This window comes from Tupaia chinensis, unplaced genomic scaffold, assembly GCF_000334495.1.
Source record: "Tupaia chinensis unplaced genomic scaffold, TupChi_1.0 Scaffold000250_1, whole genome shotgun sequence".
NCBI classification, from domain to species: domain Eukaryota; kingdom Metazoa; phylum Chordata; class Mammalia; order Scandentia; family Tupaiidae; genus Tupaia; species Tupaia belangeri.
The window spans coordinates 3,033,040-3,059,239 of NW_006159730.1; the positions used below are offsets into that span (position 1 = coordinate 3,033,040).

The following is a 26,200-nucleotide window of genomic DNA, read 5'->3' on the forward strand; positions in this document are numbered from 1 at the left end:
TCTCTGGCAAAAATTAAAAAAAAAAAATAGCCCATTGTCTCTAATATATAAAGGATAACCAGCAAATATTAAGTAGGGAAGTTATGGGACCAGCAGTTGGCGTAATGACTATGTCGCTGGACTCCCATGTAGTCGACTGCAGGACAAGTCCTGGACCTGGTGGCTTAAACTCACACGGGGCGTGTGTGTGTGTGTGCCCAAGATCCCGAGAGGAGAATGGAAGAGAAGGGATTGTGGAGTGGCCATCCCCCCTGGGGGTGATTTCTCACTTTCTCTCTGTCTCTTTCTTTTTGTCGAGTGTACACGCCCTACAACAAAAACCTCTCAAAAAAATAGGGAAGTTACAAAATATAAGTTAAATAGTTTATACATGTCCTGGGGGGAGGGGGTCATCAAAAAGTTAATGGAAAATGCCTTTAAAAAAAAAAAAAGGTTTATGCCATAGAGTGCATGTGCTCACCTGACAGAGACAGAGACAGAGAAAGGGAAAGTGAGCGATTATTCACCAGCAAGGTTATGGCCATGCCACAATCTCTTTTCTTCCATTCTCCTCCTGGAATTTGGGGCACATATGTACATGCACCTGGCATGACTTTAAAGTTGTCAGGTCTAGGACTCGAACCATAGTCAGTCATGTGGGAATCCAGCAGCTTAGTCACCTGCTGGCTCATTTGACAAACTTTTTTTTTTTTAAGAGAGATTTTTGCTATAGGGCACATGTGATTGCTGGAGAGTCAGATAGAGAGAGACAGAAAGCAAGATTGTAATGGCCGCATCACAATCTCCTTCTCCATTCTCTTCTTGGGATTTTGAGCATACACATACATGTGCCTGGTGTGAGTTTAAGCCTCTGGATCTGGGACTCAATCCATGGTTGACTGTGTGGGAGTTCAGCAATGTAACCATCATGTCATTGGCTGGTTCCTGAAAAACTTCTAAAAAGACCCTCATATGTAATTTTGAAGAGAGATTGTTATATAGTTTGGTTCTATTTTCTTCAGAATTTATTTTTGATATTCTAAATGGGACTTGGGATCTTTATGTAGGTTTTTGTTTGTTTATTTGTTTTGTCCCAGAAAAATTTAGGGTTGTGGAAAGTTTTTATGGTAGCTGAACCCATTTCTGTTACTTCCTAGCCTTTGAATGCTTTTCTTCAGAGTATGCTTCTGGTAGAGTGACAGAGGAAAAAATAATGGTAGATTGACACAGAGGAGAAGCAATAAGTCAAATTTGCATGGGCAAACTAAATAGGATATTTCTAAACACATTTACTAAGGAAAGTTGATGTCCATCCCAGTTCCTAGCTAAAGTATGAAAATATGTCGTTGGGTGTAATCCTATGAGCTTTCAGAATCTAATGACACCCTCTGCTGGTCAAATGAGGAACTGTGTTTAAAAAAAAGTGTGGTTTAAAAAAAAAAGGGTAGATTACTATATTAATTATAACAGGAATGAGCAATGCAGACTATTGTAAAATAACATATAACAATTAGAAATGTGAGGAATTAAGCCAATGTAGCTTTAAAATATTTCCCTAAGTCAAAATAATATGGAAATGCCCATATTTTGAGTTTCCTAATATTCAGGTCTTTTTTTTTGACCATGGATGTAGGGCATAGGGAAGACATACAGAAAGGGGAAAAATGCATGGATCTAAAGGCTCTATTCCTAATAACAATTCCAATTAATCAAAGATGTTTGAATTACTTAATTTTTTTTCCCCAGAGGACGAGAGAGAAAGAATGTAAAAAAGGATCCCCATGGAGAATGATCATAGCACAATCCCTTTTTCTCCTTTCAGGATTTTGGGCACATAGACATGTGCCAATGTGTTTCACAAGTTGCAGGGTCCACGATCTGTGTGGCTGGCCATCAGTGATCCAGCCACCTTAACCACCACACCAGGGGCTGGCCTTAAAACTCCTTTCATTACTAGTTTATAAATGACTGTTTTAAGAAGTATTGACAAATATCTGAAGGTGAGATTAGAAACTGCTTTTCTCTGGGTATCCTGATTTAATTTCTGTTAAAAATATTTAGAATATTTTAAAGTAATTTAGATGCTTGATAGGTTCTTGGAATTATCATATAACATGCTTGTTTTATATTTTGCTCTTTCTATTTTCACAAATTCTCAAAGCCACTTTAGAATTTACAGTGTTTTTGGTGCATAGTGCTCATGAAAGTTTTTTTTGTTAAAAAGAATCCTATAGCAAAAGCCTCTCCAAAGGAAAAAAAAAGTTGATCTTGGACAAAATACCTTTATTTTGTTGCAGATTTGAAAAACAGAACTTTAGGTTTGATTCTGTCACTCTTAACTGGCATGTTGCTTTAAGAGCACCCATCCCCCTTTCTTCCTTGAGCCACTGTGCCCTGTCAGTCATCCTGAAATACACTAGGGTGCTTGTCAGGCTGTTTGCTTACAAATGCATCATAAGCCAAATTGTGAGCCATAATAGTGGCACTGAATTTCTAAACACAAGAAATTGCTTAGACAGTTGGTTTAGTATCTGTATATGGGCAATACTCTGTCCTGCAGTAGGTGAGTGAAGTGTCCAACTTTTTAACATCAAACTTTGCTCTATGGCGATTCCTAATACTTACAGATGGTCTCTTGTTTGGTTAGATAACTTCGGGGGAAATGAGAGGACATTATTTTTATAAAATGGTATAAATAGAATGCTATTTTGTGCATTTTTAAACTTTTATAACTAATTTTTCCTTTAAGTAACACTAAACTGTAGATTACTTTATGAAAGCACCAATTTGAAATGTCTACTTTTCTGAGTTAAATTAGTAGGCATTTTTGTTTCAGATAAAAATGTGATTCTGTTACACATTTTTTTCTTTCACAACAACTTAGGGAGACTCAGTAGAGCAGAGGTGCAATTCTGCTATTTGGAGTGTTTATTAGTGGTTTTAAAAATAGCACTAAAACATTATGTCAGTGCCCAAGCCCTAGCAGTCTCACATTAGAGCATTTAAAAATTGGAGTAACTGTATAGAAGGCAGCGAGCTGGCTCTTTATCTGTGCAAAACAATTTGATATCTATATGGGCCTGTACATTTAAGTTGTACGTGGATGTTTTCCTTGTAATTTTGTATGCAGCATTAAATATTTTGAAGAGAGAACTGATAAATAAGAGGTCACTAACTCATGGATCTTGATACTTGTAGTCAATACAGTATCGTTAAGGAACAGCAAGAAGTTAAAGTTTTAAGGACTTATCTAGGGTAGATGAGGAGAGATTGCTTTTGCAGAGACATGGAATGATTATTTATTCCTTGTCTTGTTTTAGAAAGGATTTAAGGTGACTTACAAAGCTACATGAAATTCAAGATAGGATCAATTAAATGTGAAGTGAAAGAATAAAGAAAAAACAGGTGTGAGGATATAAAACAGAGCCAGAAATTAGGCAAAAGAAATGCAGTTCAACTATGATTTTATAACATCAGGCTATTATGGATTGATGGAAGAGAAAATATGGAATTATAGAAATCTTGTGGGGAATTTTATGTAAAACAGTTGCCTTCCATGCCTCCGGTGACAGTCTGGAGTAATGAGAGTATGTTAAATTGTGAATATTTAGTATACTTTAAATGTCACTTGTGTTTTGGTGGGAAGAAGTGGAGAATTGCTGCCCTTTTAACCTACACTGATTTATGTGGGCATAAATGTGGCTCTCAATTTTCTAGGAGCAGAAAAAAATTTGGTCTGTTAATAATTAGGAAAGAAGATGAAAAGAGCCTTAGTTTTTTTGAAACAAAGGAGTTATTAGGAGTTATCTAAATAAGGTCAAATACCTACATATTAGAACAGATAATGATCAAGCCAATTTATAAAAGAATATTTAGCTATATAAATCTATGAATATTAGTCCAAATATTTTTTCTATAGATTATTGTAAATGAGGACTTTCTGCTCTTTCAATCCAGCAATGAATTTAACTTGAATTTCAATATCTGCTAGGTTAAAATTAACTGTATTAATCTAACTGGGAAATAATTGTTAGGTAGGAAAAAAGAACTCAGAGATAAAAATTGGATTTTCAACATTCACAAAATACTTCCTATGTTGAAGACTCAGGACTCTATCCTGTGAACCCAAACCAGGCTTGCTTAAGTGAATGAGAACAGAATTTCACTGCTTCACACAGTAGCATGGAAAAAGGACAAGAACCAGAAAAAGCCCCAGCCATTAAAATTTTGATAAGGAGCCTCAGTGATATCTTCAGATATTAGCATGATGAGTAAGGAACTATCATTTGGCTCTTTTTATTTTTTAAAATTCCGTTGTTAAAAATAAGATCAATAAGAAATTATTTATTTATTTATTTATTTATTTATTTATTTTAATTTGAACAGAAAGGACAGAGTGACAGAGAGTGGGAAGGTAAGAAAGCAAGCCACCAGGTTTGGGAGTTGAACCATGGTCAGCCATGTGAGAGTCCAGCACCCCGAACTAAGCCACCTGCCGGCCCCAGAAATGATTTTTTTTAAAGCAGTAAAAATACAAACAAAATATTCAAAGCTTTTGTTTTTTGTAGTTTTGAGTTTTGAACCCATATGTGAGTTGATTTAGAGTTCTTGCCAGAAAAAATTTAAATAAAATAGATAACACTTAACTGATCAGATACATGGAATAACATTAAGAATAACCTGGACACACAGGTTTGAAACCTGAGAAGCAAATATTATTAAGAAGTTAAATAAGCCTTGGCATCAAGCAAATTGAGTGATATACTAGAGAGGTCAAGACGCTTAAGAAAAGCTTATTAACTTTTGAAAGCATTAGCTCAGGGAACCTAGTGAGAGATCACTCAAAGAGCTTATTGAGTCAGTGACTATCAGTAGAAATGTGTGATTACACAGTAAGTGAAATTACTTAGAAACCTTTTCTGTGTCACTGGGGTAAGAGATGAGAAAAAGAGTTTTTTAAAAGTAAAATTTATTTATTTATTTATTTATTTATCTATCTATCTATCTATCTATCTATAGAGGTTTTTGCTATAGGGCGCGTGCGCTCACCAGACAGACAGAGAGAGACAGAGAGACAGAAAGCAAGAAATCAACCCCCAGGGGGGATGGCTACGCCGCAATCCCTTTTCCTCCATTCTCCTCTTGGGATCTTGGGCACGCATGCACGCACATGCACCTGTAGTGAGTTTTAAGCCACCGGGCTGGGATGCGAACCGCGGTCGACTACGTGGGAGTCCAGCGACATAGCCATTACACATTACGCTAACTGCTGGTCCCGAAAGTCAAATTTATTGAGAAATAATTTATATATTAATTCTGTCATGTTAAAATGTATGGTATGACGATTTCTGACAATTGTATACAATAAGTCATTCCCACAATCAAAATAAAATAATTTCATCACCCTAAAAAGTTTTCTTGTGCTGCTATGTAGTCAGTTTTCTTCATCAATCTTTAGCCTCTGTCACCTATTTCTTTTTAATTGCCAGAGCATGTGTGTGCTCACCATTGAAGTGCAGGAGAGAGAGAGAGAGAGAGAGAGAGAGAGAGAGAGAGCGTGCAAGAAAGCACCCCCTAAATGGGCGTGGTCATGCTGCAATTCTTTGTCCTCCATTTCTCCATCTTGTTTGGATTTTGGGTATGCACACATGTGTGTTTGAATTGATTTTTACACTGCTGGGGTTGCAATCTGACCTGCGTCGGTCCTGTGGGGTCTGGTTCCCTTAACCACTAGGTCATTGGGCCTGGCCTTAGTGTAGTATGTTGGGTAGCTTTTTACATGCTTAAGGACTATTTGCATATTTTTCATAAATGTGAAATTATTTTAAATTGCATGAATAATATCTGTTAATTTTTACTAAGAAAGATGAGTAAAGATGAGTGATTGTGTTTTCCCATCTTCTTTGCTATGCAATTTTGTTACTCTGCCTGTGATATCCCCAAATATGTTTTCAGTCCTTGTATATTAGATACTTCTAATTTATGAATGTTTTATTTTTTGCTTCCGTTTGTTTCTTTTTCTTTTCTTTTAGAAATGTTTATTTTTTCCATGAGAGAGGGAGAGAGAGCCACAGAGAGAGAGAGAGAGACAGAGAGAGTGATAGGCACTCCTACGGGGTGCCCACACAGCTATCCATTTGCTTTCTGGCCTTAGCCCAGATCATGGGCATGCTCCTATGTTCCTGGCATGTACAGGGAGGCCTCAGGGTGGAACCTGGGCTCTTCTCATGTAGGCCTAGCACTGTGCAGTGTTGTATTTCTGCTGAGACACCTAGTTTCATTTATTTCTTGAATAATTATATCTTGCTGTTCATTCCCCTATATTGTCTTATTATTTATTTATTTATTTATTTTTTGAATCTTCTAACTCTTCTGAGTTTTTTTTTTAAGGTTTAATAATTGTTTTATTGTCTACTGTAGAAACTGAGGGATGCATACATTTACAAAAATGATGCAACAAATGGTGATTCTGCTATCTTGAGTTCATGTGACATAAGGATCAGAAGCTTCCTTTCCTAGCAGCCAAGGTTAAAAATGTCAACTCTGAGAAAAAATATTGTGTTGATGTTATGATACTGTGTTTTACTTATTTATTTTTCTTTAAATTTATTTTTACATTAATTCACTATACATCATTACAACATACAAAATGAATTCTCCATACAAAATACACTGCATATTGGCTCAATCAAACACATCAACATATGTGTTATCAACAAATAATTTTCCAGTTCTTATGTCTTATATATTTTCCTTTTTTTTTTTTTTGCCATTCTTCTGAGTTCTTTATAAAGAGGACAAATTGTGTATATGTTGAGTCATCTGGAAAGTCATAACTCGTTTTTGCGTAGAAAGGCATAGAAAAATATGTCATGACTTTCTCAACAACCTAATATGTGTGTGAATCTATTTATGTATAGATATCCGTAAATAACTATTTTATTGGACTCTTTCTCTGTTTTGTCCTTAGTCCTTGTTCATCATAATTTTTGGTTAGGTTTTTCACTTTTTTTTTTTTCTCAGTTTTTATGTTGAGTTCTCATTACTGATCTTTGTAAGCTACCAGCCATTTACTAAAGAACAGTAGAGGAGGGTTCAGAGCTCAGGTGGGAGTAATTGGGGTACTTGGCAATTTTTTTTTTTTTGAGAGGTTTTTGCTATAGGGCGTGTGTGCTTGCCAGAGAGACAGAGAAATAGAAAGTGAGAAATCACCCCCTAGGGGGGATGGCCATGCCACAATCCCTTTTCCTCCATTCTCCTCTTGGGATCCTGGGCATACATGTACACGTGCCTGGCATGGGTCTGGGACTCAAACCACAGTCGACTACATGGGAGTTCAGAGACATAGCCGTTATGCTAACTGCTGGTCCCAGTTGGCAATTTTAATCTATTGATATTTGTGGTATTGAATAGTTTCTTACAAAAGTTATTTCTTTTACTTTAAGGAAAATAAATTTTTAAAAATTGTTTGGTGTTCCAAAACTCAATATGCTTCACTGTGAAGTACCTGAAGTCACAGATTATCAGCATTGCTAATGAATGATCCAACATCCTTTATTTCTTTTATTCTATGTGACTTTTAGTGGTTCCTTAGCAAGACGGGCTTAGTCATAGTTAGAAATGGCACATCGGGGTCCACTAGTTGGTACAGTTATAACTTAACTCTATGAGATGTTGGCCCTACATTGAAAAATCCTGGGTTCATGTCATTAGGCTTTCCTGTACACACACCAGGCTCCTCTGTGTACCTGGTGATCCTGGTTGGCTCAGGATGGGAGTGGATTATGGCATAAAACCCTGTTGGAGTGCCTGCCTCTCACTCTGTCTCTATCTCTGATTGCTCTTCTCTTTCATGAAAAATGTAAATAAAAAGCTTAAAAAAATGGCACAGCACTGGGGCCAGCAGGTGGAATGGACGTTAAAGAGGTTAAGAAGCTGGACTATCACGTGACTATTATGGTTTGAGTCCTGGACCTAGCAACTTAAAAATCATGTCAGGTGCATATATGTGTGTCCCCAAAATCCAAAGAGGAGAATGGAAAAGAAGGAATTGCGGTATGATCATCCCCCAGGGTGGTATGATTTCTCACCTTCCCTCTCTTTCTCTCTCTGGTGAGCACATATACCCTTTAGCAAAAATCTAAAAACAACAACAACAAAAAAACCCCAAAACCAAAAATCAAACAAAAAAACACAATGAAAATAAAATAAAATGGCAAAGAATTACACTAATCCTGGACTACCACTCAGGATTCTGTAATTTCAAACTGGATCTTTACAGGGACCTCTCTTTTATTCCTATATCTGTTCATGCCCTATATCTCAGCACTTTAATGAACAGAACATTGAATGGGAATTTCAGGGTTTATGACACATTCTTTTAGATAAATTATTTCTTATTGAAGTGAATGTAAATTTTTATCTACTTTTTAAAAATTTGGTCAAGATGTTACTCTATTTCTTTGTAGCTTGGAATAATGACACTTTTTCTTGAATATGGTAATTTTAATTTTAAAAGTTTTTATTTGATTTTTCTTCTGTAAGAAAGAGAGGTCATCCTGTCTTAGTTCGTTATTACAGACTTCAAAACAGTTTTATACAGAAATACAGGTTTATTCAGTTCAAGGTTTGGAGGTTCAGGGGCCAGGGACCACTTTCTGATGAGGCTGTAATATTAGGTAGCAGGTAGGATCTTGAGCAGAGCAGCTGTCCATAAGTTTCTCCTAGTTTTGATCTTAATCCATGTGACCTTTGCCTGCCTCTTTTTCTCTCCTTACATACACAGCAGATCTCAACCATGGGGTCCTACTCTAATGACTTTTTCAGTCTTTGTCACTATAAAGGGATTAAGTTTTCACTTAACACTTTTATAATATAACCAGATTCCAACACATGAAATTTTGGAGGCCATCCAATCATTACCCACTAAGAATAAATTTTAAAGCTCTAAACTTTGGGGAACAAGCTATTATCTGACTAGTAACACCTCAACAGAGTTTTCAAGATGCAATCCACCTCCATTCTCAGCTAGCCCAGATCATGGAGATGCATGTGTGTGCCCTGCATTTACAGGAAGACCTCCAGATGCAAACCTGGGACCTTTCCATGAGGGTCAAGCATTGCAGTGTGTTGCATTGCTGCTATATCACTACTACTGCTTTGGTAGTTTTAATTTATTGTTTTTCATTACTTTTAAAAGAGTGAGGTGATAGAAACATGCATTTGTCTACCATATATTATATAAAAGACAAGAAGATGGTAGGATGATGATGGTGGTGATTCTCTTAGAGATCTGCTTAGGGCACAGAGTTAAGAAAGCATTTCTTACTCTACCATCAGCATGTGTATATATGTATTAAGATATGAAGGCGATCATTTGAGTTGAGATTGGGAAGATGAGTAGGTATTTGTTGAGTGGCTATTGGGGAGGGCATTCTAGGCAAAGGAAATAGTGAGTAAAAATTTAGGTGCATGAACTAGTGTCCATTCAGAGAACTTCAAATTCTTTAGCATGCATAGAGTATGGGGAAGAGAAGGGTCAAAGAGAGCAAAAAAGCTAGAGAGATAGGACAGATCAAACTGCCTTGAGTCATTCTGCAAAGTCTGAGCTTTGTTGTCTTAGCAATAGAGAATAATTTGAGGGTTTTATGCAGGGGATTAGTGTAACATTATCTTGTTTTATGGGAGATATCACCATCACTTGAATCGGAACTTCTATATCTTCTGGTTTTTCATTCTTTCAAATTCCTTGAAGAGAGTTTTTGAAATTCTGAAAACTAGAAGGGAGACTAGTTAAGATATCATTGCAAAGTCTGTATAAATTTAATGAGGGCTTGAGCTAAGGAAGTAGAAGTGGGAAGGAAGTGAAATTACCAATGTGAGAGAAGTTAAGGGATAGAAGCAATGTGATCTTTTCACTGATCTCATGTGAAGAGAAAGGCAGAACAAGAGTATTTAGGATGTCATTCAAATAGCTGGGTTGGTTGCCAAGCTATATGGTGATATCATTAGTTTAGATCAAAACTGAAAAGGACGGGAACCAGCTTTTAGGAAAAAGACCATGAGTTCAGTTTTGAGGTGTCTGTGAGATGACCGAATGGACAATGGATTTGAGGGTTCTGAGCTTTTGAGAGAATTCTGGACTGTAGAGAATGTTTTATGAATCACAGGCTCTAAGTAGACTTAAAACTCTAAGGTGAGCTTGCTCTGAAAAGGCCATGTAATGTGAGCAGAGAACAGATGTAAAGGATTAGAGCTGGTATAAGGCCCTTGCTTAAAAGGAGATAGTAGATAAGGGAGATCCAACACAAGATAGTGGGAAAAAGATCAGAAAGGTAGGCTAGAAGCATGAGAGTGCTGTTTTGAAGTAAAGGGAGAAAAGTCTTCCATTTCCTATGAAGAGGATAGTTAGCATGTGGGATAAGAAACAGTTGAATAGGTGGGGGCTGAATGATGGCACAGTTGTAAAATATGACTCTCTGCAGAGCAGTCTCACATGTAAAGGTTTCTGGTTCAACCTGGAAACATCCCTGAATACGTTGGGCACACAGGGCTGACTGAAGGTTGGGTGAATCATGGCATCAGAACCCTGTTGGGAGTTCTCTCTTGTTCATGGAAGAAATAAATAAATTTGAAAAAAAGAAATAGTTAAATAGGAGTAATAGGTACACGAGGAATCTTTAAAAGTTTGGGGAAATGTGAATTTTAAAAAACTATGCATGAATCTCAATTTTTTTTGCACCAAAGTAAACTTGTATTTTAGTTCATTTTCCACAAACTTTTTGAATTCTCCTTATGTAGCCAGAGTTCATGAAAAAACTTAAAAAGTGTCAGTATTAAATAGTGAACTTGGATGGCTAGAGTTAAAGCTTCTGGCACAAACTTTCAAAATCTCTCTTTAAGGGGACCAGCAGTTAGCATAATGGCTATGTCGCTGGGCTCCCACGTAGTCGACCGTGGTTCGAGGCCTGGACCCGGTGGCTTAAACTCACGCCGGGCGCGTGTGCGTGCGTGCCCAAGATCCCTAGAGGAGAATGGAGGCGAAGGGATTGCGGCGTGGCCATCCCCCCTGGGGGGAGATTTCTCGCTTTCTATCTCTCTGTCTCTCTGGCGAGCGCACGCGTCCTATAGCAAAAACCTCTCTAACAACAACAACAAAAATCTCTCTTTAAGGGGACCAGCAGGTAGCATAATGGCTATGTCGCTGGGCTCCCACGTAGTCGACCGTGGTTCGAGGCCTGGACCCGGTGGCTTAAACTCACGCCGGGCGCGTGTGCGTGCGTGCCCAAGATCCCTAGAGGAGAATGGAGGCGAAGGGATTGCGGCGTGGCCATCCCCCCTGGGGGGAGATTTCTCGCTTTCTATCTCTCTGTCTCTCTGGCGAGCGCACGCGTCCTATAGCAAAAACCTCTCCACAAAAAAAAGAAAAAAAATCTCTCTTTAAGGAATATGAAATAATGGAAAACCAGGAGACTAAGTGGAAGTTCTCAAAAACAGTTACATACTATTGATTTTCCCAAATGTATTTATTGATTTATAGAAAAAATGAACATTATATTGTCAAGGACTTTGTCTTATAGTCTCATTCAGATAAGGAGGCTCTTATTTATTTCTAGCTAATCAGAGAACCAAGACATGGAAGTTTTTGGCTTCTAATTGAGGTTGACAAGAATTCCAGTTCCTTCCCTATTCTCTTTTTGTTCTCTGCCTTTCAAAAATACCAGACCTAAGGAGAATTCATATACATTTGAACTGTCTTATAATATTATGGTGTTGAATAGACCATAGTTTCACTGGACTTGCAGCAACAAAAGCCACTGTCACTTTCACAGTTTATATGAAGGGCATGTTACTTTTGCCCTAGTTGCCTTAAACCTGATGCCTGTACCTGAAGGTTATTCTTGTTCTGGGTGATTCTATGAAAGCTTCTGTGAGGTCTTGTATGTTAGATAATCTTCTTTGATTCCAATTTGACTAATTTAGTTACTTGATTTTAAAAATATTATGTAGGTAACTTACCTTCTGTGAGATGGGATGTCATAAGGTCTTGGTTTTGGTGTAGTTTCTGTGTGATACAAAATGTCCTTAAATTGAAAAGTATTGGTATACAGAGTAATCATGGGCATTTCTATTCTTTCTCACAATTTTATTTTTTTTTTAAGAGGTTTTTGCTATAGGGTGCGTGCGCTCACTAGAAAGACAGAGAGAGACAGAGAGCGAAAAATCATCTCCCCCCCTGGGGGGGGGAGGCCACGCCGCAATCTCTTCTCCTCCATTCTCCTCCCAGGATCTTGGACATGCACACACACACGCCCAGCGCGAGTTTAAGCCACCGGGTCGGGACTCGAACCATGTTCAACTACATGGGAGTCCAGCGACGTAGCCATTATACTAACTTCTGGTTCCATCTTTCTCACAATTTTGAAAATGTGTGCCATTGTTAAATATAGGCTAAACTTTTAATGTGAACTGGCACCTTATAAAATAACTGAAAAGTGTGTTTTCACGGGAGGGTTAATGATGTCATGTTGTGAAATTCTTTTATACAGTGTGACTTGTTGGTTAAAACAGAAATTGAATGATAACTTCTTTTCTTTTTTTTTTTTTTAAAGAGATTTTTGCCTTAGGTACATGCACTAGCTGGAGAGAGAGTGACAGAGAAAGCGAGAGGGAAAGTGGAAACATATCCCCCAGGAAATGGCCATGCTGCAATTCCTTCTCCTCCATTCTCCTCCTGGGATCTTGGACACACATGCACACGCGCCAACATGAGTTTCAAGCCACTGGATCTGGGACTTGAACCTCAGTTGGACTGGTGGGAGTCCAGTGATGTAGCCACTGCACCACCTGCTGGCTCCTTTACTTACTTTTTAAAACAGGGAGATTAGATTTCAGCCATTAGTGATCAGAGGGACATACTATAAAATGGTATACAAATAGAATCTTTGTTTTCCTTTGTTTTATTCATCTAGGTTAAGGCAGTTTTTTTTTTTTTTTTTTTTCCTAATTTTGCAGCTTTCATTTAGGTCACACCTGTGGGGAAACAAGTTTATTTTTTCTTTGTCTGGTTAGAGTAAGCAAATATCTTAATTTAATTTTGTTTGAGTCTTCTCACAAAGACTCTAAAAAATCAATTTGGGGGCTGGGCACAATTAGACCATTTTTCAAAGAACATCAGTAAGATGACTATCCAAAGGTTTAATAAAGGAAACATCAAATAGTCCAAGAAGCTTTTTAAAGTTTGTATTACAGCTTGCTAAGATAGCTTTGGTTCTAAAATGTAGCATTGTTTTGTTCTGTTCAAACCTAGAGGTCTTGGAAGCAAAGAAAATAAAAAGTGTAGACTCTTGGGGATCCTGACACTTGGTGCATTTAACAATTATAGCCAAACCCTGGAGCATGTCTTTTATGTACCACCCTGGAATTGATTTCAAAGGGCTCATGATCTTTTATGATGCTGTTGTGCATTAGGAATGTGTTTGTTGTTGTTGTTGTTCTTTTTAGAGTACTTTAGGCATGTTGCATTTCTAATTAGTGCACATGTAGGAAATATGCCTTAGATTTTAAGTCAAGAGATCCAACAAAATGGGACACCAGAGGGAAGCTTTGTTTTAAGCTCTTTTGTAATGGGAACAAAGAATGAAAGCACTCGAATAATAATTACGAGCTCTATAGATAAAAGAGATGTTTAACCTAAATGTAGACAAGTATTCTGCTCTTTTACTGAAAAGGGAATAATGATGTCAACTAACATTTGTTGAACTCTTACTAGGTCTCAGAGATATAGGTTACGTTATGGGTTTTATGTAGATTTTCTTATTTAACTTTCAAGATTTTCTTGAGGGTTCTCTTATTATTTGCATTTTATAGTTGAGGAAACTGATCTTCAGGGAGGATCAATAATTTGTCTAAAATCACCAGAAAGCAGCAAGAAGAGCGTAGATTCTCACTCAGGTAGCCCAACTTCAAAGCCTATACTCCTACGGGCCTGCAAGTGGTGTAGTGGTTAAGGGTGCTGGACTCCCACATGGCCAACCACGGTTCAAGTCCTGATGGCTTTCTTTCTTTCTCTGTCTTGCTCTGTCTCTCCCTGGTCAAACTGAAGTAAATAAATAAAGTTAAAGAAAATAATTCTTTAAAAAACAAAACAAAACTATGCTCCTAGTCACTGAGGTGCAATAGTGGTGAGACCTATGAGTGTGTGTGTTGGGTTAGGACAATAATTAAGGCATAGAAATAACCATGTTAGTAGGGATAATGTATAGTTATAAACAGGAAAAAAAATAGCATGGGGAAAAGTCAATAATAAATATAAGTACCTGGAAAAACAAGTTAAATATGTCAGCTATATTAGTAACTCATGATTTTGATGTTTTATTTTTGAATATTTGACATTTTAACTTATTTACTTATTTCTCATAAGTGAGATGCTTAATATTCAAAAATAATTTTGGTGGAAGAGGTAGAGAAATATTCATATGTGAATACACATTCTTGCATTAAAATCTATAAGCTTAAGGAATAAATTATAAAAAAGTTTTTAGATGGGGAAAAAGACAAAGAGATGTGATATTGTCATAGAAGCTTACTAGATCAAGAATTTTCCTGACTGGTTTAAAAAAACTGTTAAGAGTAATAGACAATCCATTTTGAAAATTTCAGAAGTCTCTTCAAAGTAGAAAAATTTATACCCACCAGTAACTGCACATCTTGAAGACTGAGGAAACAAAAGAAGAAACAAATCTGACCATCAGGGAAAAACTTGGTGACATAGACTGCTGGAAAACTTGGACAGGCTTGTCCTTAACATTTGTAGTTGGCAGAGGGGAGATACAAGTGGAGGCCTGCATGCCATGTGCCCTCATGTATAAATGTTATAAATCAAGTGAATAGTTTGCTAAAGTTGCTATCTTCTAAAATTTCTGCCTTGAGACACATACCTGAATATAACCCAGAAGGCAAGATTTGGATTTAGGATTTTTGGAGTTTCTTGTTAGAATGAGATGGTGGAGGGGGAGCTTGACTATCCCTGGACATCTGGATGTAAGCCTGTCCCCTTCTCTTTATAATTTTGTCTTGCAGGTGGTTAAGGCCCTTAAGATACAAGGGACCTTGTATTTATACTTATCAGCAAACATGAGTGTGCTGCTCCTTGGCTAATTCTCAGGTGCAGGTATGGGCATATTGCATCATTCATTTTTGGAATGATTGATTCCAGGAAGAGGTTGGCGTAGGCACTGTAATCACTTGCACTGATAAAACAGGGAGTTGGAAGACTGGACATCCTGAATGTGTCAGGAAGAGTAGGTGTGGGCTCTGGGTGGGTACATCACTTTGGACCGTGGACTCTTCCAAATCATGAGGATAGAGGAAGTACAGTTCTAGTTCCAGAACTATGGACAGTACTGGTTTGGAAGAGGTGACAACTTTATTGTGCAAGTGGTAATCCCAAATGAGCTATGTTAGACACAGTTATAAATGCATCTTAGGCTTTAAGAGAAGCAACTTTCAGCAACTTCAGATTAACAATAAGTATGATGCTAAGAGACTATATGTGACATACGAAGAATTTGATGAATTAATATTGAATAAAGAAGATGCACAGTCAGCAGGGCCAGGGCTTTGCTACTTTCCCTTTCATCAGAATCTAGGTTGTGGCTAATGTGTTTAAGTGCTCTATAAATTGTTGAATATCACAAATTACCAAAAATCCTGGTGTTACTGTGTAGAGAGTATAAATTTGAAAAGAATATGGATCAAAGATGAGAAGAAGGACACACAACCGAGGACAAATGAAAGAGAATGGCAGAAAATAGGAACAGTAATGTTGGGAAGGCTAAAAGCACTTCCCGTTTGCAAGGGCTGGTAGGACATACTGAAGGTAAGAAAAGGGAGATTCCAAAGCTATAGTCAGAGATAAAGAGAAACAGAAAAGATAAAGAAGGTATAGCTCTTCTGCATGAACCAGATGATGTGAGATTAATAGATGACAGATAATATACAGACAATATGATATCAAATTGGCAAGGGGGGAGCAAAGATTGATACAAGAGAACTGAATTAAGTGGAAAAGCAAGGATGTTACAGTTTGTGCTATACATATATATGTGTGTGTATATATATATCAATATACTAGTTATTATATATGACATGTCTGGAACTATATGAATAAGTGACCAGAGTAATTGCCACTGAGAGAAAAATTAAGTGGCTAAAAGGGAGGCCGACAGGTGGCACAGTGGTTGGGCAGCTGGACTCTCACATGGCTGACTAAGGTTTGAGTTCCAGACCTGGCAGCTTGCTTTTTCACTTTCCTTCTCTCTCTCTCTGGTCAACTTCAAAAAATAAAATAAAATAAAATAAAATAATGACAATAAGCAAAATTAAACAAAAAAAAAATGGCTAAAAGATAAGGGAGGGAGGAGACTTGCTTTCACTATATACATTATTGAACTTTGTATTACCTAATAAAAATTTTTAATTAAATAAGAATTGAAATTATAAATAATAAAAATAAAGGAGATAGTCTTAGTCTCTTTGAATTAGTTGAAGTATTTCTATCCTGGGGAAGTACATCCTAAATTGAGTTCTGAAATGATCAGCAGATGTGATTCAGAAAATTCCCTGGAAGTCACCGAGAAATGATATACCTGCCAGAAAGCAGGGTGCTCTGGACTGAATTCCGTCCCACCCCACCACTTACATTTTGGGTTGAAATCCTAACTCCGACAGGTGATGGTATTAGGAGGTGGGACCTTTGAGAGGTAATTAGGTCATGAGAATAGAGCCCTTATGAATGGGATTCATGCCTTTATAAGAAAAGATATGCTGTATTCTGATCTGTGACATGTGAGGATACAGCTAGAAGGCAGCCATCTGCAAACCAGAAAGCAGGACCTCACCAGACACAGGATCTGCCAGCATTTTGATTTTGCACTTCTTAGCCTTCAGAACCATGAGAAATAAATGTTTGTTGTTTAAGTCACCCGGTCTATGCTTTATTTGTTAGAACAGCCTGAATAGACTAATATACAGGAGAGGGAAGATATCTGTATTTTAAAAATAAGTAAAAAGGTAATGCAGAGAAAGTCGCATCTCGTATGACCAATCTGGGTTCATCCTGACCCTAAAATTTGAAAAAGTTTGAGTCCAGGTGCATGAGGCCAGAATCTTGATGGGATGAGGAACTGAAGAAAAAGATTGCAGAGTGAGCATGTTCCTTTGGAGAAGGCTTTCTTTCTCTCTCAAAAGAATATGTCAAATTACATAGAAGAATTATAGTTTTACTGAGAGGAGCCAGAGTTCTGAATTTTGGAGATAAGAGTGTCACATGTACAGTAAGGAGGAAAATAGATGAAAATATTTTTCTCTTTAATATTTGTGAGGGAATGGCCACCCCTAGGCATATATTGGAAGTGGCATATATGCACATCCCTCTGATCTTTTAATATCCCTCTCCTTCGCTGCCAGGGCATGACCGAAATACAATGTGGTGTGTACTGTAATTGCGACGTTCACAAGGTTTCAGGTGGAGAGCAATGAGCCAGTTCACACTGATATATGACTGGATGTGTGCACTCTGTGACCTCTCAGAGCTAACTGCATTTAAAAATGAAAAAAATAATGAACTAAGTGAATTTAAAATTGATATAAGCTCAATTTCAAGCAGAGAATAGAGCGCAGTGAAGAACATTCAGATATGTAGACAAAGATAGTTTGGGAAGAAGGGAAGGATCCATGTGGGTAGGTTTGCTCTGCCTTGAGGTATATTCCTGGAGACATCTATTATTGCTGTCAATAGATTTGTTTTTCCTTTGATTCTGAAAACAGAGATTTTAGTCTAGCCTGTCTCCAAACCAATACTTTTTCCACTTTATAAAGTGTGCTTTTTCTCCTTTATAAAACCATCTCTATTGTCTAAAAGCTAAAAAGTGTGAGATTTCAACATATCCTAAGGGAAAACTTAACAAAATTTATCACCAGAATCTAATGGCATAGTGAGCATTTAATTTCTATTTATCTAGGCCCAGTACACTTTTTAAAGTCAAGGCCATTGTAGAGGTATTCTAGAATTGTCTGGAGATACTCCATCACTCTTAAGATTTACAGATTATAACATGCAAATGCCTTGGAATGTAATACCTACAACTAGTAGGATTTTTGTTTTAGATTTGTTTTGTGGTATTGCTATAAGAAGTTGGTAACAATGTGTCAAACTTTGACCATGCTTCAACTGTATTTGTAAAAATCTGCAGCTTTCTGGGGCTGGCAGGTGGCATGGTGGTTAAGGCACTTGACTTCTACGTGGTCACCCACGGTTAGAGTCCCGGACCAACAGCCTACTTTCTCCCTTTCCTTTTCTCTCTCTCTGTCTCTCTCTGGTCAAGTTAAAAAATAATAATAACAGATAAAGTTAAATAAACAATTCTTTGAAAAAATCTGCAGTTTTCTGTATATTGCTATCCTGTTCTCCAATCAGTCAGGGTTGCTGAATAGGGCAAATACAAAAGATCGGAAAGATTTTTCATAAGAAAGAGCACTTATTCAAGGAATAATACTTGTGTGTAGTTAAGGTTCTTCAAGGGCTTGTTTATTATAATTTTTATGAGAGAAAAATAAACTTCTGAACAGCATTCTTAATATGTATTAAAGACATGAACACAGTCTTTTAAGATACTTTAAATGAGATTTCTCATGTATTTCTTGGATGAAAAACATTCTTCTATGAAGATTACATATTATGTGGGTAAGTTTTACTCTCCTTAATACCTTGCCTTATCTCCAACTTCTGGCTCAGTTTAGCTCTGGAAACCTACCGTGAATTCTGTAGTAATGACATATTTTTAAAAGCTATGAATGTTCACGTAATCTTGTTTTAATTCATAGCAGTGTCTTCTACTCTTGTTCCTGAGATGAAACATCAAAACATTATCAACAATCTTGGCTTAATTTTTATGTAAGATAATACCTGTCATAAGAGGGGTAACAAACAAACCCCTTTATGAGAGCTCCTTTGATAGCATCCTAAGGCTGTGTACTGAAGGACATGCCATATTGCATGGATTGGCTCTGGACTATTCAGAAAAGTCACCATGGGATTATTTTACCTGTCCATTTAGATTTGCCTGTGTTTGAGGGAATCAAAGTAGTAGGTGGAATGATTGAAAAGCACATCCAAACAAAAAAGAAACCAAATAAAAAATTTCAGTCCTAGAAATGCATTTGTGAGAAACTATTTGGCAGTAGTGTTTGGAGACTTTTTTGAAAAATATCTCCTATACTTCAATTGAGTAACTGAGAAAAAGATTATTTTTATACTTTTAGAAATGAATTAAAACCAGTGAAAAGGAAGAAGCCGCAAGATAGTAAAGGGCTAAATTGTAGGGCTTTGTGACTTTATGTATTAATATATCATATGATAATAACAGCAATTCATATTTCCATTTGAAAAGAAATTCAGATAATATCTTTTTACTTAATACAATTTGAATAATTATTTTTTCAAGGCAATATGGCTTTTTTAAAAATGAAGGAATCATAGACTCTTTTTTAAAGTAACTTTCGATAAAGTTAAGTTTGGAGAAGAATGAGGACACACTTAGCAGTCCTGAGGGGAAGAAGGGGTCCCTGAGTAGGCCATTTGGGTTGCAGTCAATAAGAGATTTATAAATGTGTGACATTGGGACCAGCAGTTAGCATAATGGCTATGTCGCTGGACTACCATGTAGTTGACTGCGATTCGCGTTCCAGACCCGGCAGCTTAAAACTCACGCCGGGTGCGTGTGCGTGCGTGTGCGTGCGTGCCCAAGATCCCGAGAGGAGAATGGAGGAGAAGGGATTGCGGCGTGACCATCCCCCCTGGGGGGGTGATTTCTCGCTTTCTGTCTCTCTGTATCTGTTTGTCTGTCTGGCGAGTACACGCAAAAAAAAAAAAACCTCTCCAAAAAAATTAAAAAAAGAAATGTGTGACATTTCAGAAAGTGTACGCTCTTAAATCAACAGTGTTGTTGTTTTTTATATAAAATTCTAATCGGTTACTATAGTGTTTGGTAGATGAATAAATAACATAGCTATTTGAAAACATGACTAGAGCAACCTAGAACACTCAGTACACAAATTGTCCTTTTTTCCCCACGTTAAATTACCTATTATAATTTTCTCTATTGATAGAAAATGTTTTGGTATTATGTACAAAGCAATTAATGTGCATTAGTGTTTTTAATAGTATAGAAATCCTTGGAGTATATCATTGTACTTAAACGCTTTAGTAAATTATTAGATTTGGGGGACCAGCAGGTGACGTGTTGGTTAAGGCACTGGACACTCCCACATGGCTGACTGCTGTTTGAGTCCCGTATCTGGTGGCTTGCTTTCCCATTTTCCTTCTGTTCTCTCTCTCTCTCACTCTCTCTGTGTATCTCTCTCTGGTCAAATTAAAATAAATGAATGAGTAAATAAAATTGAATAAATAATTCTTTAAAAAATCATTAGAATTGTCATGATTCCTTTGAGACTTTCAGCATGTTTATTTTTAAGATCAAAGTTTGCTGAGGACATTATGAAATAATTAAAAATGTTATAAGTCTTTTTGACTATAAATATATTTGAAATTCACTATTTTGGTTATGTACAAATTTTCATGTTATCACTGGGGGCAGTCTTTTGCCAAATTCCTATTATTTTCAACTACTTCAAATATCCATTTTTGTATTAAGAGAATCATGAACTGTAATCATATGGCACAAATGACATCCAAAGAATAGTAAGGTTTCTGGATTATATAATACTTACCTCTATTGTTTTTTAAACAAATTATGTTATTAATCTAAGAATTAGAATTTATCAAGGTAGGAGCCAGTAAGGTTACAGGCTGGTTTAGTTACAGGGTGGTTTTCTCTCTGCATGTATGTCAGATGTTTAGAATAGAAAGGCCTTGATGAAGCACTGATCTTTTCACAAACACATAACACACAGAGATAGAGATCATGTTTACCTTTGGATATAAACATTTACGGATCCGAAGGGAAGGATCCAGTAGAGTAAGAGAGAATGCTGAACAAAGAGATGTTGATTTATTCAAACTAGGCCAGGCAGAGGTGAAAAAAGCTAGGAGAATGGGGATAGACTTCATCAGAGGGGCATAAAGAGAGCCCGAGCCCTACACTGAGATTCTAATATATCCCTTAGGAGTTGGAGATAAAATCCTCTCTTGTAGAATCATTGAGTTTGAGATGAGAGCTGAAGACATTGATTCTGGATAAGAGAGGCACCATAAGAATGTGTGCTCACTCATTTGCCCATCCCTCCTTTTTTTTTTAGAGAGAGATTTTTGCTACAGGGCACATGTGCTTGCCAGAGAGACAGAGAGATGGAAAGCGAGAAATCCCGCCACAGGGGAGAAGGCCATGCCACAATCCCTTCTCCATTCTCCTCTTGGGACTTAGGGCATGCATGTACACATACCCGGTGTGAGTTTAAACTGCTGTATCTGGGACTTGAACCTGGTCAACTATGTGGGAGTCCAGTGATATCACCATTATACCATCTACTGGTCTCTGTCTGTCCCTCCTGTATATTAATCCGTCCATTCATAAAGCCATTTAGTTAACTTAGGAAGAAAAGTTATTCTCTCATATCTAGAATAATGAACAGGAAAACTAAATGTAATACTTCCTAATTTTTTTTTTGTTTTTGTTTCCAGGAATATCATAGGGGAATCAGGATCTTTCTCAGGGGCAGATTTTTATATTTTCTTAGCCTGCAGATATAGGAATGTATAGAATAAAACAGGTAGAAGCTAAACGGGAAGGCTTTTGTATTGATAGATACATATTGCTGTGTATTGTAAGTTTTAGTTTTCATATGGGTCAAATTGTACATAGGAGAGATGTAAATTACTTACTTTTGATCAATGTGGAGCTTCAGTAAATACATGCTATTTGGTTATTGACTGTGTACAGGTTAATATAGATTTGTGGGCCTTGTGATGTGAGTAATAATCTTCCTTGCTGATGTGTTAATTAATTTCCATGATTAATCTGAATATGTTATGCTGCAAGCAGTTTGGCTGTATACGTATATTCTTATGCAAAAATCCTGAATTAATTCTAAAGGATAATATTAGTGCCTTAACGTATGGCTTGTGGAGCCAGCAGGTTGCATAGTGGTTAAGACATTGGACTCTCAGTGTTTGTTTGGTGCTCCAAAACTCAATATACTTCATGGCAAAATACCTAAAGTCATAGATTACCAGCATTGCTAATGGGTGATCCAGTATCCTTTGTTTCTGTGATTTTAGTGGTTCCTTAGTGAGATGGGCTTAGTAATAGAAATGACACATCAGGTCCTCTGGTTGGTACAGTGGTAACTTAACACTATGAGATCTTGGCCTTACAAGGGAAAGTCCTAGGATCATGTCATTAGGCCTCCCTGTACACACACCAGGCTCCTATGTGTCCCTGGTGATACTGGTTGTCTCAGGATGGGAGCGGATTGTGGCATAAAGACCCTGTTCGAGTGCCTATCACTCTGTCTCTATCTCTGATTGCTCTTCTCTTTCATGAAAAATGTAAATAAATAAGCTTAAAAAAATGGCACAGCACTTGTGCCAGCAGGTGGTTTGGTGGTTAAAGAGCTGTACTCCCACATGGCCAATTGTACTTTGAGCCCTGGACCTGGTGGTCTGAAAATCATGCCCGGCATGTGTACATGCATACCCAAAATCCTGAGAAGAGAATGGAGGAGAAGGGATTGCGGCATGACCATCCCCCCCGGAGGGTGATTTCTTGCTTTCTGTCTCTCTGTCTCTCTCTGGTGAGTGCATGTGCCCTATGGCAAAAATCTGAAAGAAAAAAAAAGAATGGCTTATAATTTATTTAAAAACTTTTTTTTTTTTGAGAGTTTTTTTTCTCTATAGGGCGCATGCGCTCGCCAGAGAGAGACAGAGAGACAGAAAGCAAGAAATCACCCTCCGGGGGGGATGGTCATGCCGCAATCCCTTCTCCATTCTCCTCTCGGGATCTTGGGCACGCAAGCACACGTGCCCGGTGTGAGTTTTAAGCCACCAGGTCCAGGACGCAAACCGCGGTTGACTACGTGAGAGTTCAGCGACATAGCCATTACGCTAACTCCTGGTTCCCAAAAACATTTTTTTTTCTGATAGGTTTTCGCTATAGGGCACGTGTGCTCGCTAGACAGACAGAGAGAGACATAGAGACAGAAAGCGAGAAATCACCCCCCGGGGGGATGGTCATGCCGCAATCCCTTCTCCTCCATTCTCCTCTCGGGATCTTGGGCACGCACGCACGCGCGCCCCCAGCGTGAGTTCTAAGCCATCAGGTCCGGGACGCGAACCGCGGTCAACTATGTGGGAGTCCAGCGACATTACGCTAACTGCTGGTTCCTAAAAACATTTTTTTGATTGCTCAAATAGTAATGTCTTTTCAGGGACTTCTTGTCTCTATTTTTTAAAAATAATAACTACACCAATTTATGTAAATTTTTTCGGTACAAGAAAATAAATTACTCTTAACTTTCTTCTGCAATAAAAATTCTCAAAGAATCTCTAAAAGAAGAGGAGACATAATACCTATCTTCCAAAATCATTCCTGCCTCCTCATCTGAATCATCATTTAGTAAGAACAGGTGAAATATGGGTACAGGGTACTTTGGTGCTATGATTTCATGGAAGTCAGTGGACCTGCATTTAAGGCTAATATGAAATGTAAATGCACCAGGGTGGCGATTTAATTTAATTATGAACATACCAGTGTAGATTAACTTATTAAAGCACCAAAACAACATGACCTCGAAGAATAATTGGAGAATATCTTCTTTTTCTGATGGTAGATTTGGCACCCAGGTCCTCTGAGGGCTATAGCTGATATCAAGAAGAGGTGCCTAACACATCACGATGCTCTTCTTTAGGAAGTATTTTTGTTTGTTAATAAGGATATTTTTGTGTTTGCACACAGGCAGCATGTCAGCTGAAACACCAATCACACTGAATATTGACCCTCAGGATCTGCAAGTCCAAACATTCACTGTAGAGAAGTTACTGGAGCCTCTTATAATACAGGTACTAATACAATGGGAATTATAATGGGGATTTAATGCAAATGAATAAAAAGCATGAGAAAAATAGATAATAAGCCAATGATGATTTGATTTTTGTATATGAATGTGTCATCTTAAATTGTCCTTAATTTAAAATATTGTTAAAATGTACAAAAGTACGGGGCCAGCAGGTGGTGTGGTATAAAGGTGATGGATTCCTCTATTGTCTACCATGGTTTGAGTCCCAGACCTGGAGCTTTAAAATCATACTGGGTATGTGTACATGCATACCCAAAATCCTGAGAGGAAAATGGAGGAGAAGGGATTGTGGTGTGGCCATTGATGGGGTGATTTCTCACTTTTCCTCTGTCTCTCTCTGTGTTTCTTGGTAAGTGCATGTGGCCAATGGCAAAAATCTAAAAATAAAAAAGTGAAAAAATATGTATTTAGTAGTAATAATAAAATTCTGAAAGTTTTCTTCCAGATTCTAAGAGCAACAGCAGTGATAATATACATGTGTATCATTTTCAGAGTAACTTTATATAAATTATCTTATTTGGTAGTCATGAAAACTGAATCCAGTAGTAGCATGGCTGAAATATTTTTTTATTAGGTAGAAGAGTAAAACTGAGACCTACGAATTTCAATGAATTGCCCCAAGGCACATGGTAGTTCATTTGTCAGATAGGAAATCATCTTTAAGAGTTCAAAACATATGAGAAAAGCAGCTATTTAAAGAAATTCTGTGATAAAGTCTTTCATAAAATGAATAACTCTTTGATAATATCTATCGTAATTTTCTGACTTATTTGTTGTATAAGTCTATATTTACATGTTGGATTGTTTTATAAAGCAAAACTTGAAGAATCTTATGCAATAGTATGGATTTAAATATTTTGTTTTTAATCCAAAATTTGGGAAGAACTCCCCTTTAGGGTTACCTGTATTATGTCTCCTAAGACAAGATTTGAGTTCTTTTAAGTACTCAAATCACTCAAGGTTTACTTGGGTGAGAAATACACCAACCATACCTTTGATCATTTAAAAATGCCTACTTAGCTCTGAGATGGGTGGAGGGGAGGAGAGTAACTTTGAGAATAGATTTTGTACACATTTTTTACTTAGTGCAAGTCATTATGTGATATTGAAAAGAGAATTCAAAGCATGTGCCTCACTGATGATAGCTTAATCATTAACTTTGGCGGTCTTAACAACACTAATATGGTATGAAATTGATTTTAGATGACTTTGGGGACTCCATTAAAATCTCTATCTTAGTATCTATTGAATGTATTCATGTTTAAAAGAAAAACATATTTGTTGCTTATCTGATAAAGTTTACTAATACAATTGGAACGCCAAAGAAAAAACAAATCTCAAGAAAGAGAATAAAAAACACTCATAATTTTACTACTAAGAGGTAAACATTACTGTTTCAATAGAGCAACCACTACTGTAATTATATTACATTACAATAAAATTAGAAGGATTTTTTTTATCATCTTCCTAGCACTTTATAGTAAAGAATATATATATCTTTATATTTATTCATATATATGTAATATAGATAGTGTATATTTACTTCAGTATATGTATGAATCTGGGCCTCCCACATGGCTCCAAGTATCACTCAGCAGAGTCCTACTGCCTGTGCCACTGAGGATGATTTTTGTTCTGTAACAATGGAACATCAAAGTTTCTACTTAATCCTTGCTAATCACAAAAGTGGCTGGCTGACTTACTGATTAGGAGCAGAGAGAGTATCATGGCAAAACTACTTTTTATATTCTAAGTGATAACTAGATGCTTTGCTTTAGTCAAATATTTTTCTACAGCAGTTAATAAAAATCATTCTAAGTAGGGACCAGCAGTTAGCATAATGGCTATGTCGCTGGGCTCCCATGTAGTCAACCATGGTTGGAGTCCCGGACTCAGTGGCTTAAACCCACGCCGGGCACGTGTGCATGCATGCCCAAGATCCCAAGAGGAGAATGGAGGAGAAGGGATTGCAGCGTGGCCATTTCCCCTAGGGGGTGATTTCTTGCTTTCTGTCTCTCTGTCTCTCTGGCAAATGCACACGCCCTGTAGCAAAAACCTCTCAAAAAAACATCATTCTGGGAACCAGCAGTTAGCGTAATGGCTATGTCGCTGGACTCCCACATAGTCG

At 37.3% G+C, this 26,200-nt stretch overlaps 1 protein-coding gene across 1 annotated transcript in view; it reads left to right on the plus strand.

The window, feature by feature from the left end:
• Window positions 1-2,498: 2,498 nt before the first annotated feature.
• The window catches only part of CTNNA3 (catenin alpha 3), a 1,606,653-nt gene continuing 1,582,951 nt past the window's right edge, over window positions 2,499-26,200 (plus strand). Inside the window, exons 1-2 of the mRNA XM_014587961.1 lie at window positions 2,499-2,542; window positions 23,952-24,055. Coding sequence (XP_014443447.1) covers window positions 23,957-24,055 — 99 coding nt within the window. The 5' untranslated portion in view covers window positions 2,499-2,542; window positions 23,952-23,956. The remainder of the gene's footprint in view (window positions 2,543-23,951; window positions 24,056-26,200) is intronic.